General features: G+C 51.4%; 1 protein-coding gene across 6 annotated transcripts in view; it reads left to right on the forward strand.

Annotated features, from left to right (window-relative positions):
* The window catches only part of USP32 (ubiquitin specific peptidase 32), a 170020-nt gene that overhangs the window by 141252 nt on the left and 11908 nt on the right, over nt 1–16860 (forward strand). For all 6 annotated transcript variants that reach the window (XM_084822773.1, XM_084822768.1, XM_084822769.1 and 3 more), the window contains exons 22-30: nt 1001–1174; nt 2332–2506; nt 5152–5303; nt 7022–7136; nt 9195–9406; nt 10610–10794; nt 12805–12891; nt 13311–13431; nt 16259–16450. In XM_084822773.1, coding sequence (XP_084678899.1) covers nt 1001–1174; nt 2332–2506; nt 5152–5303; nt 7022–7136; nt 9195–9406; nt 10610–10794; nt 12805–12891; nt 13311–13431; nt 16259–16450 — 1413 coding nt within the window. The remainder of the gene's footprint in view (nt 1–1000; nt 1175–2331; nt 2507–5151; nt 5304–7021; nt 7137–9194; nt 9407–10609; nt 10795–12804; nt 12892–13310; nt 13432–16258; nt 16451–16860) is intronic.

Below are 16860 nucleotides of genomic sequence, written 5' to 3' on the forward strand. Positions count from 1 at the left end.
ATGAAAATACCTTCTGTCCTGAGATGCTAGCTTTCTATATCTGGCCAGAAGCTTTTGCTGGAGGTGGGGGAACATCGCAACATGTCTGAAGTGGTACAGTCACAAGAAGGACTGTGTCATTCCTTTTTCTGCATATTTGAATCGGCTCTGTGTTTGTTCCTATTTGTATCTCTGGCTGGGTTCACCCAACATGACAAGCCAGAGTTCAGTTTGGGTTGAGTATGGGTTGTCATTGAATCGTAGGTTGTTGTCTTGTGTGAACCCAGCCACACTAACAAACCATGGCTTGTTAACCACAAACAAACCACAAAGAGAACCCATGGTTTGTTGTTGGGCTGGTTTGCATGTAACGACAGCCTATGGGTTAAACATGGGCTGTCGGGAACAAAGAGAGGCAGTGTGACCGCCACTTCCACTCTTACTCAGCAGCCCATGATTGGCTCCTTTGTAGGTTGCTGAGCATGTCATTCGAACCCGAAGCATTGGGTTGTGTAGGGGCTAAATAACCCAATGGTTAACCCAACAATAAACCATGGGTTAACTTGTGTAGCTCCTAAACAATCCAGTACCCTGGGTTTGGACAACACACTCAGCAACCTACAGAGGAGCCAATCATGGACTGCTGAGTAAAAGCGGAAGTGGTGGGAGCTTTCAGGCAACACTTCCACTGTCTTCCATTTGTGCACAACAGCCCACTGGCTGTTGTGGGCTGTTGTGCCCATGGGCTGTCGTTACGTGCGAACCAGGTTGTTGAGTTGTGAACTGTGGGTTGTTTGTGGTTAACAAACCGTTGTTTGTGGTTAAACCATGGTTTGTTAGCGCAGCTGGGTTCACACCACACAGCAACCCATGATTCAACGACAACCCACATTCAACCCATACTCAGTCCATACTCTGGCTTGTTTCATTGTGTGAGCCAGATCAAAGTGCACTTGTAGCTTAATTGGGTGGGGGTGGAAATGCAACCTGGCCACCGACTTGGCTGTTTGCTTCGTTGCAGTGGACGATAGCTAAATATGCTCCCAGGTTTAACGGTTTCCAGCAGCAAGACTCCCAAGAGCTCTTGGCTTTTCTCCTGGACGGCCTGCATGAGGATCTGAACAGAGTCCACGAAAAGCCGTACGTGGAGCTGAAAGACAGCGACGGCCGCCCAGACTGGGAGGTAGCGGCGGAGGTGCGTGTCTTGCAGGCCACAGCACACGGCGCCTTTCCCTGACCTCCGAACCTTGGCTTTTCCGGCACTGTTTTGATGGGGGCAACGGCTAGAGCTGCTGTTCTTTCACCTGGAGCGTCGCCTTGCCCGGCCTAGCTGCCTGGAGATGAGGGCATTTTAGGGCGCCACATCAAGGAAGGCCGCATTAAAGCTTTAAGAAGTATCTGGGTGGAATGTGCCAATGAGACTAAAAAGGGCCGGCTCCTATTTTGGCAGCTCCTTGGCCTCCTTTGGCAAGCTTCCCATCCCTGACTCAGGGAAGGGTTGTCAAGATACACAGAGTGAAAGGCAGGGAGAAGAGGCGCTTGAAAAGAAGCCAGGAATTCTCTGGGGCGCAGTCTTGCACAGCGGGGGTGGGTGGGGCTGGGGGCTGGCAGAGCCCATAAGGCACCTGCAGAGTGGGAGCCAAGATGGCCGTGCCCACACTTCTCAGGCCCCTTGGTGAGGCTTGGTACCGGCAAGTGCCAACCACAGCAGGAGGCCGTGTTGGTGAGCACAGGGTGCCCCAGTTTTTGGTGCAGTGGGTAGGGTGTTTGGTATTAGATTCTGAGTGGGCAGGGCAGGGAGCTCCTGCTCGGATGTGAAGCTCCTTGCTGGGAGGGTGGCCTTGGTCAAGTGAGGCCCTTCCATGAGAAGCCCTCCTCAGAAGAGAGGCTGTGGCTCATCTGAGCCTCATGCCAGCCTAGTCCTCGCTCAGGTGGTCAGCCTATGTCTAGGCTGGAGCGCTTCATTCTGCAGCTGGGGGCTCACCTGAAGGACTGCTGCTTTGTAAAAATGATGATGATAATGATGAATTTAAACTCCCTGCACTTGGAAAACTAGCATGTCAGGAAGAAGTGTTCTCTGATGTGCTGGTTTTCTCCATGCAGGTTGGTTGGTTGTTGTTTTGTACAAAGCAGTTTCCCATCCTGTGAGACACAGTCCGCCCCCACCTGCAGCGAAATGGCCCAGACACAGGTGGACATCTGGAGTTAGAACTAGGCTACAAGTTCCAAGAACTACAGGACTACCAGAATCTCACCCATGTTGCCTTTGCTTCCAGACCTCTCAGACATTTCTCCTTGTTTAGGACAGGCCAACGTTTTTGGCAAGAGTTTTATTTTTCCCTTTTGTTTCAGGCCTGGGAAAATCACCTGAGGAGGAACCGCTCCATCGTGGTGGACTTGTTCCATGGGCAGCTGAGGTCCCAAGTGAAATGCAAGACCTGTGGGCACATCAGTGTTCGCTTTGACCCTTTTAACTTTTTATCTTTGCCCCTCCCGATGGACAGCTACATGCACGTAGAAATTATAGGTGGGTAGTAAGGATCCTAAGTCCCACCCGCCCCTTTGCTTGTACTAGGAAGATCAGGCGGTCCAGAACTGTTGAGAGCACAGCTTTCACGCATGCGTCACCTTTCGCAGCCTGGCAGATGCTTCCACATGCTCTGTGGACAGCCCAGAAGCAGGTTTTAGAAGTAACCACATCAGTCACGCCCAACTCATGTGGGTACCTCGTTACACAAGTTACCAGTGCGTTGTGGGGCATTTGAACCATAAGCCCTGTGGATGGGGGATGTGTAGTTGTTGTTAAATTTTTGTATATTGTACAAGACCGGGTGGGGGAGCTTTAAAGCAAATCAGAAATAATAAATATTAGCAATGGTGTGGGTTCAGACTGCCCAGAATTAGATCCCACACAACAGTGGTGACCTGCTTCTAAGCTAGAGGACCAAGAAATAAAATTGTCCTCATTTGGGCTAAGGGAGGACAAGGTCTCCTTCCTTCCTTCCTTCCTTCCTTTCTTTCTTTCTTTCTTTCTTTCTTTCTTTTAAAGGGAGGGCCATAGCTTAATCACGGAGCACATATTTTGGGTGCAGGAGGCCCCAGAATCAATCCCCTGGCATATGTAGCTAAAAAGATTATCAGGAAGCAGGGATGGAAGACACCCCTGCCTAAGACCCTGGAGAACCCTGGTGTGTGTGTGTGTGTGTGTGTGTGTGTGTGTAGTAAAGCAATTTACTAAAAATATTGATTCTTATTGCAGTTGGTTGCATCCCTCTAGGATCCAAGATTTTGCCTCATTGCAGTGCTGTTTAATTGCTTTCCGTGTGCATGCGTGCATGCGTGTATTCCCACTTTTCAGCCAGATATTGTCTCCACAATGAGTTACATAAGAAGAGCCCTGCAGGATCAGACCAAGGGTCCATCTAGTCCAGTGGCCAACCAGCTGCCCAGAGGAAACCCACAAGCCCATGAGAGCAACAGCACCCTCCCACCCATGTTCCCCAGCAACTGGTGTACATAAGCCTACCGCCTTTGATACTGGAGGTAGCATACAGGCATCCAGTAGCCATTGGTAGCGTTCTCCTCCAGGAATTCTTTCACATCAACAGTGCCTCCCAAAGGAGCTCACACTTGAAGGTCATTTGCAGGACTACCTACACCTATATGAACCTGCCCAGGTCGGAGGCCTGCTGATATGCCCACCAGCAAGATCCATTTGGTTGGCCAGGGCAAGAGGGCCTTTTCTGTGGTGGCCCTGTCCTTATGGCATGCCTGTCCATGGGGTGTGCATGCTGCTCCCTCCCTGACTGTTTTGGCAATGAGTTTTTCAGGCTCAGATGTTCCTGTCTGCTTTTAAATGAATCTATGCCCATTTTTAAAAATATATGTGAGTTTTTATTGCTGCTTTACAGGCTGCTTTTTTTAATCAATTGTGTTTTACATTTTATTGTTTTAAAATGTGATGTTGTAAACTGACTAGAGGAGGCACAGCCTCAAACGGCTGTATGAAAATATTTTAAACAAAGAAAAAGGGAAGAATGGGATGGGCCCAGTCCCCTCAGGCATACAGCCTAAGAAAGACAAGACCACAAGGGGAGTGGAGTGTGTGTGTGTGGGGGGGCGGGAATAGGGGAGAGAGCTCAGTTTGGCAATGCCAGAACAAAGTGATGAGTTGTAGACAGACGTTTACACACCCACTTGTGTATATGTGATACACAGCCACAGATACCACACGCATGGATTAGGTTTTTTGTAGAAAGGCGGTGTGAACATCAGGAGGCTGAAATGTACAGTACTATTTTTGGAAGAGGAAAAAAAGAATTGCATATGTATCTGGTCTACTGAAAGCATAAGCAGCGCTCCTTATATTCCTGGAAAGGAGCCCCTCCAGGCTTTGTTCAATATGGCTTTGGGTTCCTTGAACACGTAGAAGAAACCCAGGTCAATAGGGCAAACGTCAGACAGCTGAAGTACTTGAGCTTGGGAGGACGGAGAAGACAGATTCTGAAGAAAAAACGGCCATCTACCTTTTTTTTTTAATGCTTTTCACCTGATCGTATAGGTTTGAAGTCCCCACCCCCGGCCGACAAAAGCCGGCTTTCTCAAGATTATCCAGGATTCAGTGCACACGTGACACGCAGTGCTCCCAGTTCTGAATATAATCTTTGTTGTTGTTGTTCAGTCGTTCAGTTGTGTCCAACTCTTGGTGACCCCATGGACCACGGCACCCCAGGCCTTCCTGTCCTGCGCTCTCTCCCGGAGTGTGCTCAAGTTCATATTCATTGCATCGGTGATGCTATCTAGCCATCTCATCCTCTGCCGTCCCCTTCTCCTTTTGCCTTCAGTCTTTCCCAGCATCAGGGTCTTTTCCAGGGAGTTTTCTTTTCGCATTAGGTGGCCAAAATATTTGAGCTTCAGCTTCAGTATCTGTCCTTCCAATGAGCACTCAGGGTTGATTTCCTTTAGGATGGACGGATTTGACCTCCTTGCAGTCCAGGGGACTCGTAAGGGTCTTCTCCAGCACCACAGTTCGAGAATATAATCTTAGCTCGCAATTTAATAAACAAGGAACGGCCTCCTGGTAGAGTCTTGCAGAAATAAGCAGCCAGCCCCCTTTTGTCATTGAATTGGCCATTTACCATTTCTTTTTCTTTTTTTCATTTGCTCTCCCAGTAATGAAGTTAGATGGTACTACTCCTGTTCGATACGGGCTGAGGCTAAATATGGATGAGAAGTACACGGGCTTAAAAAAGCATCTCAGTGATCTTTGCACACTAAAGCCAGAGCAGATCCTCCTTGCGGAAGTACACAGCTCAAACATAAAGGTAATGATGTTTCCGCTACAGTTATTTACAACCCGAGATATTCAAAAAGAGATATTCTTCCCCCAGCCACCCACCCACCCTGATCTAAATCAGACTAAGGACAGTGACTTAGAAAGCAATCCTGTGGTCCCTGGGAGAGTGTCCCAGGGACCATAGGATGGCTCGGAAAACCCCTCTGAGGTTGGAGACAATGCTCCGACCTTGGAAGGGGGAGTCGGAGATCCTACACCTCGCAGCCAGCATGGAGAGAACTGCATGGTCGGAAAACAGGGCCTTCTGGTGGGCAGGGAGAGGAGGAGACCAGAGAGGCCAGCATACAAGTTACCCTGAGCCTTCTCCAGACTCCTCCCCCCCCCGCCCAAGTGTCCTCAATAGGTGGGCTGAAAATCACCAAACCTGGAGGACGGGGAGCCATAGGAATCTCAGAAGCCTCTGTGTTCGGAGGCTTCCAAGCAGCAAGGACACAAGTCGATAAGATTGTGCCCTTTATCGTTTAAGCACCATACAGTCTGAGCAAAACTCAAAATGCTGGTTCGTTACCTTTGAAGCCTGGTGTGGTTTGAGCCCAGGGTATCTGAAGGCTTCTCCTGCAAAAGCCTGCCTGCCCATTAAGGTCCGTGTCTTCATGTCCCGTCACCACCTGACGAGTGGTTGGGAGTGACCTGCAACAGGGACTTTTCTGTAGTGGCAACCCAGCTTTGGAATTTCCTCTCCCTAGGACAGCCTTCCCCCACCTGGTGCCCTCCAGTGGTGTTGGACTGCAACTCCAATCATCCCCACCCAGCGTGGCCATTGGCACCAGATCGGGGAAGGCTGCCCTTGAGACTCATCCAGCCGCCGAGCTGCTGGGCTATCCAGACTGTGCTATTTTGCCTCGCTTTTTTCTTCAGTATGATGGCTGCCCTGATGGTATTATTTTGTATTGCTCCATTGCAGCTGCTCTGTTCTGTGTGTGTGTGTGTTTTTGGTTTTAATTACGGTCACTGGATTTATTCCCTAAGCCGCTTGTGGGCCCTCAGGCTGAAAGGTGGCCCGCACATTTTGAAATACATTAAAATTAAGATGCAGTGAAGTACTGGAGGTTTGGGGGGCTGTCATCGCTTGAGAAAAGGTGGGGGTGGGCATTGGCTTCTGTGTTTGCAAGCCTCTTTACGGTGCAGGGGGGAGAGACGGCCACTGTTTTTAGAGCGGGGGTGTGTATGGATTAAATAAAAAGCCGTGGGGATATATTTTAGAAGTTCTCTGCACAAACCCCCCCTTTGAGCAGAGAGGGCAGCAACGACAGAGCACACAGTCATGGGTTGATTACTGTGAGGCTTAAGCCCTGGGGAGGAGATCAGGAGATGATAAACAGGACACACACACACACCCTTTAGCTCGCACTAGCTCTTAATAAGAGATGCCTAGTCCGGAGAGCTCATAACATCATCTCCTGAAGATGGCCACAGGTGGTCTGCAATTTTGTCTTTTGGAACGCTTTTGTAGCTACTTCTGCTCGGCTGGAAGGCACTTTTGATGCTTCCCTCTCTCGGAATTGTAGCCCCAGTCATCATTCCCTCCTGGCCTCTAGGGTGATTGCAGGCCCCTTCGATCCACAAAAATGTGGCCTGAGAAAAGGCAGACTTGGACTCTGCTGTTGCTAAGTGTTAACGGCTTGATAATATTATCCCCCCACCACCACTTTCTCTCTCTCTCCTGCTTTCGTTTGCTGTCTAAAGAACTTTCCTCAAGACAACCAGAAGGTCCGGCACTCTACAAGTGCCTCTTTGTGCGCGTTTGAGGTACCGATCCCAGGGTCCCCTACGTCAGCTTCTCCGAGTCCTGTGCAAACAGGTAAAATAATGCAAGTTGTTTTCTTCAGCTGGACATTCTTCCTAACAAACTCCAGAAGCTTGGACTGTTCATAGCTGCTGTTCAACCTTTTATTGGCCTCTCTGGTTCCTCTTGATGCTGTATAAAATACAGGAATGACTGAAAATGTCCCTGCACAGAGAGAGGGAAACACGGACTGGGCAAAGGTGGTAGCGTTGACAGAAAATAGGTCTTGATGACCAAGTATTGTGACTGGGTACAGGGGGAGCTGGTGGAATCAAAAGCACAAGAAAAGCAAGTTGGGATTCCACAAGAGCACAGGAAAAGCTTAGAGTACCACCAGATTCAGCTTCCTGCAAATCTCAGGTTTCTAGTCCTTATGACTACAGAGCTTGCAAGTGTTGGCTAAGGTCAGCTGAAATCCCAGAGTAGTTGAATAAGGCCTCACTTCCTTGAGAACGTGTGCCTGGGCTGCCCGGCGGTTCTGCTGGCAAACCACCGGCTGCAGTGCATGTCTACCAAGAAGTAAGTCCCATCACATTTCATGGGATTTGCATCTCGCTAAGTGTGTACACCTGCCTTCCCCAAGTAGTGCCCTCCAGATGTGTTGGACTGCAGCTCCCAGCATGCTGGCTGGGGGTTGCTGGGAGTTGTAGTCCAACACATTTGGAGGGCAGTGCCAGGTTAGGGAAGGCTGCTGAATACAACTGCAGCCTGAACGTTCCTCCATACCAAAAACAGAGATTCTGTAGAACCCGTGTGCCTGCTTTTCTCTAACTGGTGGTCCAGGCCCTGTGGTGCTTTCCCACTCCATCCACGAGGAGGCAAGCCCATTCCAAGGAAGGCTTGGCCGCAGGTCGGTTTAGGAGGCCCCTCTGTAGAGCCAGTCCGATTCCTGTCTCTGCAATGGGAGCATTCATACCAGTCCCCCGTTACAGTCTGACCTGGTACAGCCCAGACACAGGCTGAAAACCTCCAGGCCAAAGATTCCCATCACTCAAGGGTGGGGGCTTCCGTGCGGTGTGGGGAGGGTCCATGGCTCAGTGGCAGAGCCCCTGCTTTGCCTGCAGAAGGTCTCAGGTTCGATACCTGGCTTCTCCAGGCAGGGCAGGAAAAACTCCTGCCTGAAACCCTGGAGAGCCGCTGCTGCCAGCCCGTGTCGATAGTACTGGGCTAGAGGGACCCAGGGTCTGACTCAGGCTAAGGCAGCTCCCTACGTTCCTACTGCTCCTTCGCCCTCTCGCTGTCGCGCAGCTTTCCCCAATTAGGAATTAGGAATGCTGGGAGTTGTAGCCCCAAATATCTAGAGTGCACTATGTTGGGGAAAGGTAGCAAAACCCAGGATACAATTAATGGATGAGAAATCAGTTCACACTTTAGATACTGGTTGCAGAATTCAGCTCTGCTTGCAGAAACTGGATAAGTTCAGTGCAGAACTTTGCGTGTTGGGGGGGGGGAGAGAGAGAGAGAGGTGTAAAGTGGCAGAACAGCAAAGCAACAAGAAGGATCTGGATCCACTACGGATGCCTTCAGTCTTAAAGTAAAATATCTAAGAAGGTAGAGCGACTAACAATAGAGTATTTAAAAAAAATACGTTTTGAGCTAAACGTTTCCGCCCTTGAGGGCAGAAGCCGAAACGTTTAGTTCAAAATATATTTTGTAAAAATACTCTGCTGTCAGTCTCTCTGTCTGTCATATACATCTACGTGGGTAAAATCCAGCGCAAGTCCTACTTAGAGTGGACTTGTCGAAATTATTGGGATTTTGGGATTTAACTTCATGACAACGTTAAGTCCCATTCATTTCAGTGGGTCTACTCTTAAGTAGTAGATTTTACCCTATATATATATATATAAAATATTTAATATTGTATTTTAAATGTGATTTTAATATTTATATGTGAACTGCTTAGGGATTTTATTACATCTAGCAGTATATAAATATCAGAAATACATATATACGCGCGCACACAGCTCTGCTCGGTTCTGGAAGAGAATCCATTGCATTTCTCCAGTTGAGCTTCACATGCACTCCCGGTAAACGGCACCCCCTAACCGCTTCTCTGTGCTTGGGCTTAAGAGTTCCACAGCGTCCTCTCGGCAAATGGGGTGATCAACGTGCTGATGAACGGCGACCTTCCCCAGTCGACCCTGATCCCAAACGGAATGCCACACACGGCGCTGGCCTGCGGGACGGAGAACGGCCTCTCCGGCGTGATGCCAAACCGTCACGTGACCTCCCCTTCGGACAGCCCCTTCACTGGTTACATCATTGCAGTCCACCGGAAAATGGTGAGTGGAGGCTCCGCTGGTGCATGCGCGGTGCTGACGGTAGACATGGCCAGAGTGCAGCCATGGGACGCTTGCTTTCTGTGCAGGAGCGCCCAGGGTTTCAGACTGGGAGCTTCCCAGCCCTTCCCGGGCGGAGATGCTGACGATTGAACTATGGACTTAGAAGCATAGGATAGTAGGGTTGGAAGGGGCCTCTAAGACCCTCGAGTCCAACCCCCTGCTCAATGCAGGAGTCCAAGTCAGAGCATCCCTGACAGGTGGCTGTCCAGCCTCGTCTTGAATGCCTCCACTGTGGGAGAGCCCACCACCTCCCTAGGTCATGGGTTCCATTGTCGTATTGCTCTAACAGTCAGGAAGTTCAGCCAGAATCTGGCTTCCTGTCACTTGAGCCCATGATTCCGTGTCCTGTACTCTGGGTTGATTGAGAAGAGATCCTGGCCTTCCTCTCTGTGACAACGTTTCAGGTACTTGAAGAGCGCTATCCTATCTCCCCTCAGTCTTCGCTTCTCAAGGCTAAACAGGCCCAGTTCTTTCAGTCTCTCCTCCTAGGGCTTTGTTTCCAGTCCCCTGGTCATCTTTGTTGCCCTCCTCTGAACCCTCTCCAGCTTGTCTGCATCCTCCTTAAAGTGCGGCACCCAGAACTGGACACAGTACTCCAGATGAGGCCTAACCAGTGCTGAGTAGAGGGGAACTAGCACTTCCCGGGATTTGGAAGCTATGCTTCTATTAATGCAGCCCAAAAGAGCATTTGCCTTTTTTACAGCCACATCACATTGTTGGCTCATATTCAGCTTGTGATCGACAACCTGTTGCATGCAAAGTGTGTACTCTATCGCTGAATTCGGCAACAAGAGAAAAGCCCCTCTCCCTGGTAGCCACCTATCCAACCTCTGAAAATGGGGGCACCCAAAGAAGACCCCCGGGGGATACTGGGAATTCTGGTCCCTCCCAGTGTTTGGTTTTGATTGTCGCGATTAGTTTTCCTTCTTCTGAGCCCTCCAGGTTCATTCGTATTGCTGTTTTAAACTCTCTTTTACCTCCTGTTTGATCCATTGCTGATGTTGTAACTTTTTTTTTAATGATTTTTATAGATCTTCGTAATCCACAGTAAACAGCACTCTCGGGAGAAAGGCAGCACAGAAATTGTTCAAATAAGTAAAACGGCGTGTGTCACTCTTGATCTCTTTTAAATGTTGAATGCAGATGCGGACAGAAATGTACTTCCTTTCATCTCAGAAGAATCGGCCGAGTCTCTTTGGAATGCCGCTCATTGTTCCGTGCACCGTTCACACACGGAAGAAAGACCTGTACGATGCGGTCTGGATCCAGGTTTCCCGGCTCGCAAGCCCCCTTCCTCCCCAAGAAGCCAGTAACCACGCGCAGGACTGGTGGGTCCAATGCCGAGGCGTCTCCCGCTTTCCCGGGGCTCAGGCTAGACTAGCAGCACAAGGTCAATAACCAGGAGATCCTTGGGAGTTCGGTGTGGATTAGAGAGCAGAGACGAGGTGGCCAGCAAGAGGATTGAGGCACTGGAGCAGACAGGGTGGGGGCAGGAAGGACGGCCAATAGGCGGTCCGCAGGGTACGTGAGAGATTCGGTCTAAGGGGGAGTCAGGCATGACGCTGCAGCTGACAGGGTTCAGGCAGGAAGCGTAGTCGGAAGGTGGTCCGGGGGTGTCCACGAAGGGTTCAGCCCAGTGGGTAGCCGAGGGCTGGAACAAGCAGGTAGAAGCTGTGTCAAGGGCTCCTTGGAGGGCTCTCAGTCTAATCCAGTAGCCAAGTCCAGACACAGACAAAGGGATTCTTTTCAAAGCTTTATTCTTCTTTTACAACTTAACAGCTCTACAGGTAGCAACTAGATCTGAGCAGCAGCATCCCTATGCCCTAAGTTAGAACAGTTGGTCCCCGTTTGAAGGGCAATTACTGGCAGACCCCTGAATATAAGGACTAGGGAGAATCCCTCCCCTTTTCCCTTGGATCCTCTGGGCACAACCGTTCTTTGAGCGCCAACCGGGCGCTACGCCTCCTTTCCGCGCTCTCCATTTGGCGCCGCTCTCTGCGTCTGCGCCGCGCATCCAACCAGTCTGCTATCAGTGCTGGGTCACTCCCTGGACTGCTTTCTAATCTAGGAATGTGGGTGGGAGGAATCTCTGTCAGCTGCGGGCCCTGGGAAAAAGGGGCGCACTCCTCTCCCAGGAGCGACTGCTCTGCCTCCGAATCAGAACTACTCTGGGATTCTATGGGCTCAGTGTCTACCCTGACAAGCTGTTTCCAGCAGCACTTCCAGCCCCTAGCCGCTGTTCTCACACACAGGCTGTCAGAACCCTGTCCAGGATCCATCTGTGGCTTGTTGGTAGCTTCTGGGAAAAGTCTCTTCTTGAGGAGGCCCCTTACTCTCGAGGAGCCCTCTGCTGCAGCCAGCCGCTTCTCCTCGGCTTGAGGAGTCTGGCTGGCCTCGTCAGACTCCCGGAGGCTCGGGGGTCTCTTCTCTTCTGGCTCCGAAGCGGACACCCCCTTCTGCGGGGCCAGTCCTGGGTGGGCATTCCTGGGGCGCCCTCTGGCCCTGGCTGGTCCTGAGCCTCAGCAGCGCTGGAGGCTCTTGGTCTTCCTCCAGGGAAGCCTCGTCCAGTGGGGGCACGAGGCCGAATGGCTGAGCCACCAACATCTGGACGCAGAGCAGTGGGAATAGCTCTGGATGTCTCGTGCAAGCAGGCCAAACTATATGCTGGGCAGGAAGAGCCAGTTCAGTGCATTGGAGTACTAGTCTTGGGTCTGGAAAAGCCCGGATCCAAATCCTCGCTTAGTCTTGAAACTCGCTGGACAACCTTGGACTAGTGACATGCTGTTAGCCCAATCTACCTTAGGATAAAATGGAGGCGGGGGGAGGAATTCTGCCATCTGAAATATCTTGGGCATTGCCACCCCTTCCCCCCTCTCTCTGGGGGAGCCACCCCTTTTCTCTCTCTGGGGGCCACCTCTTCCCCCCCCCCCTCTCTGGGGGCCATCTCTTTTCCCTCTCTCTTTCTGGGGGCCATCTCTTTTCCCTCTCTCTTTCTGGGGGCACCCCTTTTCTCTCTCTGGGGGCCACCCTCTTCCCCCCTCTCTCTCTGGGGGCCACCCCGTTTCTCACCTCTCTCTCTAGGGGCCACCCCCTTTTCCCTCTTTCCCAGCCAGCCCCCCTTCCTCCCTGCCCAGCTGGCTTCCAGGGCAGGGACAATTCTTTCTTGCCCAAGGTCTGAACCATTCGCTTGCCGACAACTTTTGAAATCAGGCTGAAGCCCCCGTGAAATAAGGCCAAGAAGGTTTGCAGATCTCCCACCCCGTCTTAGAAGATAAGTTAGCAAAAGAATAGCAAGGGATTTTTCACGATGATATGTGTGCATGTGTGGTTTATTTTAGTGATGACAGCATGGGATACCAATACCCCTTCACCCTCCGAGTGGTTCAGAAGGATGGCAACTCCTGTGCTTGGTGCCCGTGGTACAGGTAAACTGCCCTTCCTGGAACTGGGGAAACGGGGTGTCCAGGTAAAAGGGGGTGCTTATCTGGACCAGAATTCTGCAGAGCCCAGGACAGGTTTCCTCGAGCGGAGAAAGTGCCCCTCCCTGTGACCACTCATGCAAACACACACACACACTCTCTCTCTCTCTCTTCTCTCTGCCTTTATTAGGGCAGTTCTTTATATCTTTAAAAATGGACGGATTGTAAAGAGCCACTTTAGCTCCATTCAGCGTCGCGATCTCCAACTTCTACGCAATCAGCGTTCATGACGTTCTGTTGCAATGTCCGGATTAGCCGGAGGTCTTCTGTATGGGGATCTGTTCGCAGACTGGGCCTGCTTACGGAGAAGTTTCCCTTCCTTTCTTCTCACCCTGCTGCCTCCTTCTCCCCCCCGGCCTCTTCAGGTTTTGCCATGGCTGTAAAATTGACTGCACAGAAGAGAGAGCTCACATGGGGAACGCCAACCTTGCTGTTGACTGGGATCCTACGGCGCTTCATCTCCGCTACCAGACGTCACAGGAACGGGTAAAAAAACCCAGGATAACTCCAGGCAAACTGTGACCAGGGTTCCACATAATTATGGCTTATTTAACCCATGGTTTGTTGCCCTATCCAGTGTGATTTGGTTCGCACGACACAGCCAGCTCATCATGGGTTATTTAACCCATGATGGGCTGGCCATGTTGTGTGAATGGGCCTGATTTGTCTGGCAGACAATCAAACAAATCATGGTTTGTTTTCTCAATCCTGGGTTGTTTGTTTCCCTCCTCCTCCTCCAGCCGCTCCCTCCCTGTATCCCCAATGCCTGTAGTACTGTCCTGTAAAGTGGCTGACTTTGTTTTTGTTTTTTTACTTCTCTTGCCCGCCGTCACTGTAACCTGGTGAAACAACCCACAGTTCTGGGTTTGCATGTAATGAGACGTCATGGTGAACAAACCGTGGTTTGCCAGAGCAGCGTCATTTACATATCACAACAACCCAGAATTATTATGAGTTAAATAAACCATGGGTTAGTGTTATGTGTGAAACAGGTCAAAGCGTGTATATCTGTATATGTGCACGTGTGTTCTCTCTGGCTGTTGATGCAGTTTTTCTGAACACGTGACTTCCGATGTCGCTCTGCTGCATTGGCCTTTTGCAAGCAGAATGTGCCCCATCCTGACCTACAGGAATGCACGCTTAGTGCTTCCCTCCCCGTATGAACCTGCTCACATGCTTCGATCCTCTTCTGAGGCCTGGTTCTGGGCGCCACTCCATCCATCAGCGCTCGGGTGGCTGTCTGCCAGGGAATATGGCTCTTGATCTCAGCCTTCTCCAGCCTGGTACCTTCCAGACATGTCTGGACTGCAACCTCCCCAGCGAGCCTGCTGGCGTGGTTCCTCTGGGGAGTCTGGGCTTGCTTTCTCGAGACGGTGGGAGCCGTTATATTACATCTGCTTGATACTGTAGCCTTACATTTGTCTGCCAGTGCAGTGCTGGTCCCAAGGCTGTCTTGGCCGGTAGCCCTTCACATTGCCTGGGGTTTCTTAGCCAAAAGGCTTCATTGGCTGTGACAGCGCAGAATAAGACCACCCCGTCTGCCCCTGCAAGTAATTTGAAGTGGCTGCTGGAAGCTCTTTCAAAGCATCTTAGCGCTTTCCCAGAGCTTTCCCCAAAAGGGGGATGGCTGAGAAGGTCACATTTGGGACTCCAGGCCACCGAACACATGGGAGCCAGGGGCAGGCTGGAGCCAGTGTGGTCCGAGGACCAGTGCGCTCCAGCAGATAGGGGTAGACTCGTGCCTAGCACAGAGCCGAGTTCAGATCTCAGTGGTCATGCATGAATTCATCGAATGGCCCTGGGCCAGACTGCAAGCGGTGGTTCTGCCGGTCCAGTGCTGCTCTGTATTGGGAAAACTAGAACTCCCTGCACTTAGAAAACTAGGACAGGGGAAGGGCTAAGCAGGAAACCTTTGCCCTGACGTTGAGTTCTCTGTGGACAGGGAGTCTTGTTTTTCCAGTATGGAGGAGGGTTGAATCAGAGAAGACTGAGGGGAGATATGATAGCGCTCTTCAAGTACTAGAAAGGTTGTCACTGAGAGGAAGGCCAGGATCTCTTCTCGATCATCCCAGAGTGCAGGACACGGAATCATGGGCTCAAGTGACAGGAAGCCAGATTCTGGCTGAACATCAGGAGAAACGTCCTGACTGTTAGAGCAATATGATAGTGGAACCAATGACCTAGGGAGGTAGCGGGCTCTCCCACACTGGAGGCATTCAAGATGAGGCAGGACAGCCATCTGTCAGGGATGCTCTGACTTGATTCCTGCACTGAGCAGGGGGTTGGACTCGATGGTCTTGTAGGCCCCTTCCAACGCCACTATTCTATGATTCTGTGATTTGTTCCACCACCTGCCATCTGAAACAGCATAGAATCAGGAAGAATGCTTCCACTGCCTTATACCACGTCCGACCAATGATCCAACTAGCTCAGGATCATTTCCACCCACCGTCCCCAACCTGGTGCCCTCCAAGTGTGTGGGGACTACAACTCACATCATCCCCAGCCATCCCCATGTGGGGATTTATTGGAGCAGTCTGTCTGTACTGACTGGCAGCTGCTCTCCAGGGATTCAGGCAGGGGTCTTTCTCATTACGGTCTAACAGATCGTTTTAACTGGAGAAGCTGGTGGTCGAACCTGGGACCTTCAGTTTACAAAGGAGGTGCTCTACCACTGAGCTACGGCCCTCCCATCTACAGACTGTCTCAGAGATGGCGCTTGTGCATCATGGAGCTAGGCTGCATATAACTCACTTAGGTTGCAATCCTATGCATGTTTGGATGGATGAAAGTCCTACCATTCTCAGCGTTCCCCGTGCTGGCCAGGGAATGCTGGGAGCTGTAGGACTTTTTTTGGTCTAAACTTGCATAGGATTGCACCTGAAATCCCCTTTGAAAAGGTTCACAGAGCCCGTGTGGGGTAGTGGTTGGAGTGTTGGACTGGGACTCGGGGGAGCCGGGTTCTAGTCCCCACTCGGCCACGGAAGCTCGCTGGGTGACTTCGGGCCAGTCACTGACTCTTGGCCGAACCTGACCTGCCTCACAGGGTTGTTGTGCGGAGAAAATGGAGAGGAGGAGGGCTACGTGAGCCACCTTGGGCTCTTTGAAAGAGGGGAAGGGGTGGGATAGAAACGTAATAATGTGCAAAGCACAGGGAGGTTGCATCTGTGTCTAAGCCTCCCTCTAGAAAGAGAGAGACGAATCCCAGGCTCAGATCAGAAAAGAGGGGGGCCTGTTTTTATGTGGTGGGAACACCCCCCACACAAAGCAAGTTCCACGTGCCTTTCCTTTTGCGCGCCCTTCGCCCCTTCAGATAGCGGAGGAGCACCAAAGCGTGGAGCAAAGCCGTCGCGCCCAGGCCGAGCCGATCAACCTTGACAGCTGCTTGCGGGCCTTCACCGGCGAGGAGGAGCTGGGCGAGGATGAGATGTACTACTGCTCCAAGTGCAAGACGCACTGCTTGGCCACCAAGAAGCTGGACCTGTGGAGGCTCCCCCCTATCCTGGTATGGGCTGGGGCAGGGCTGGGCCGGGAACATCTTTCAGCCCGAGGGCCACGTCCCGTTTCAGAGAAGCTCTCGGGGGCCGCACGGCAGCACAGAGGCTGGGACCAACCTACCCCAAACGCCGGCCTGTGTTAGCTTTAAAGCCCTTCCTTACAGAAACTTAACTCTGAGGGGAGGCATCTCAACCTTTTCGAATGGGGCGGGGGGGAGTGCACAAAAGCCAGGAGGCCACCAAATCATCAGGGGACAGGCATCTGGGGAACCCCTAAGGGCCAAATTGGGACCCCCAGGAGGGCCAGGTTTGGCCCCTGGGCCTCTGGTTCTGCACCCCTGGTGGAAGGCCATCCCTTTTCTCCTATGGAGCCCGCATAAGCATGGCTCCTCCTCACAGGGCTGCGAAAACACACACT

The sequence above is a fragment of the Heloderma suspectum genome, chromosome 16 (genome assembly GCF_057233095.1).
Source record: "Heloderma suspectum isolate Gila_16-S chromosome 16, 16-S_ref, whole genome shotgun sequence".
Classification (NCBI taxonomy): domain Eukaryota; kingdom Metazoa; phylum Chordata; class Lepidosauria; order Squamata; family Helodermatidae; genus Heloderma; species Heloderma suspectum.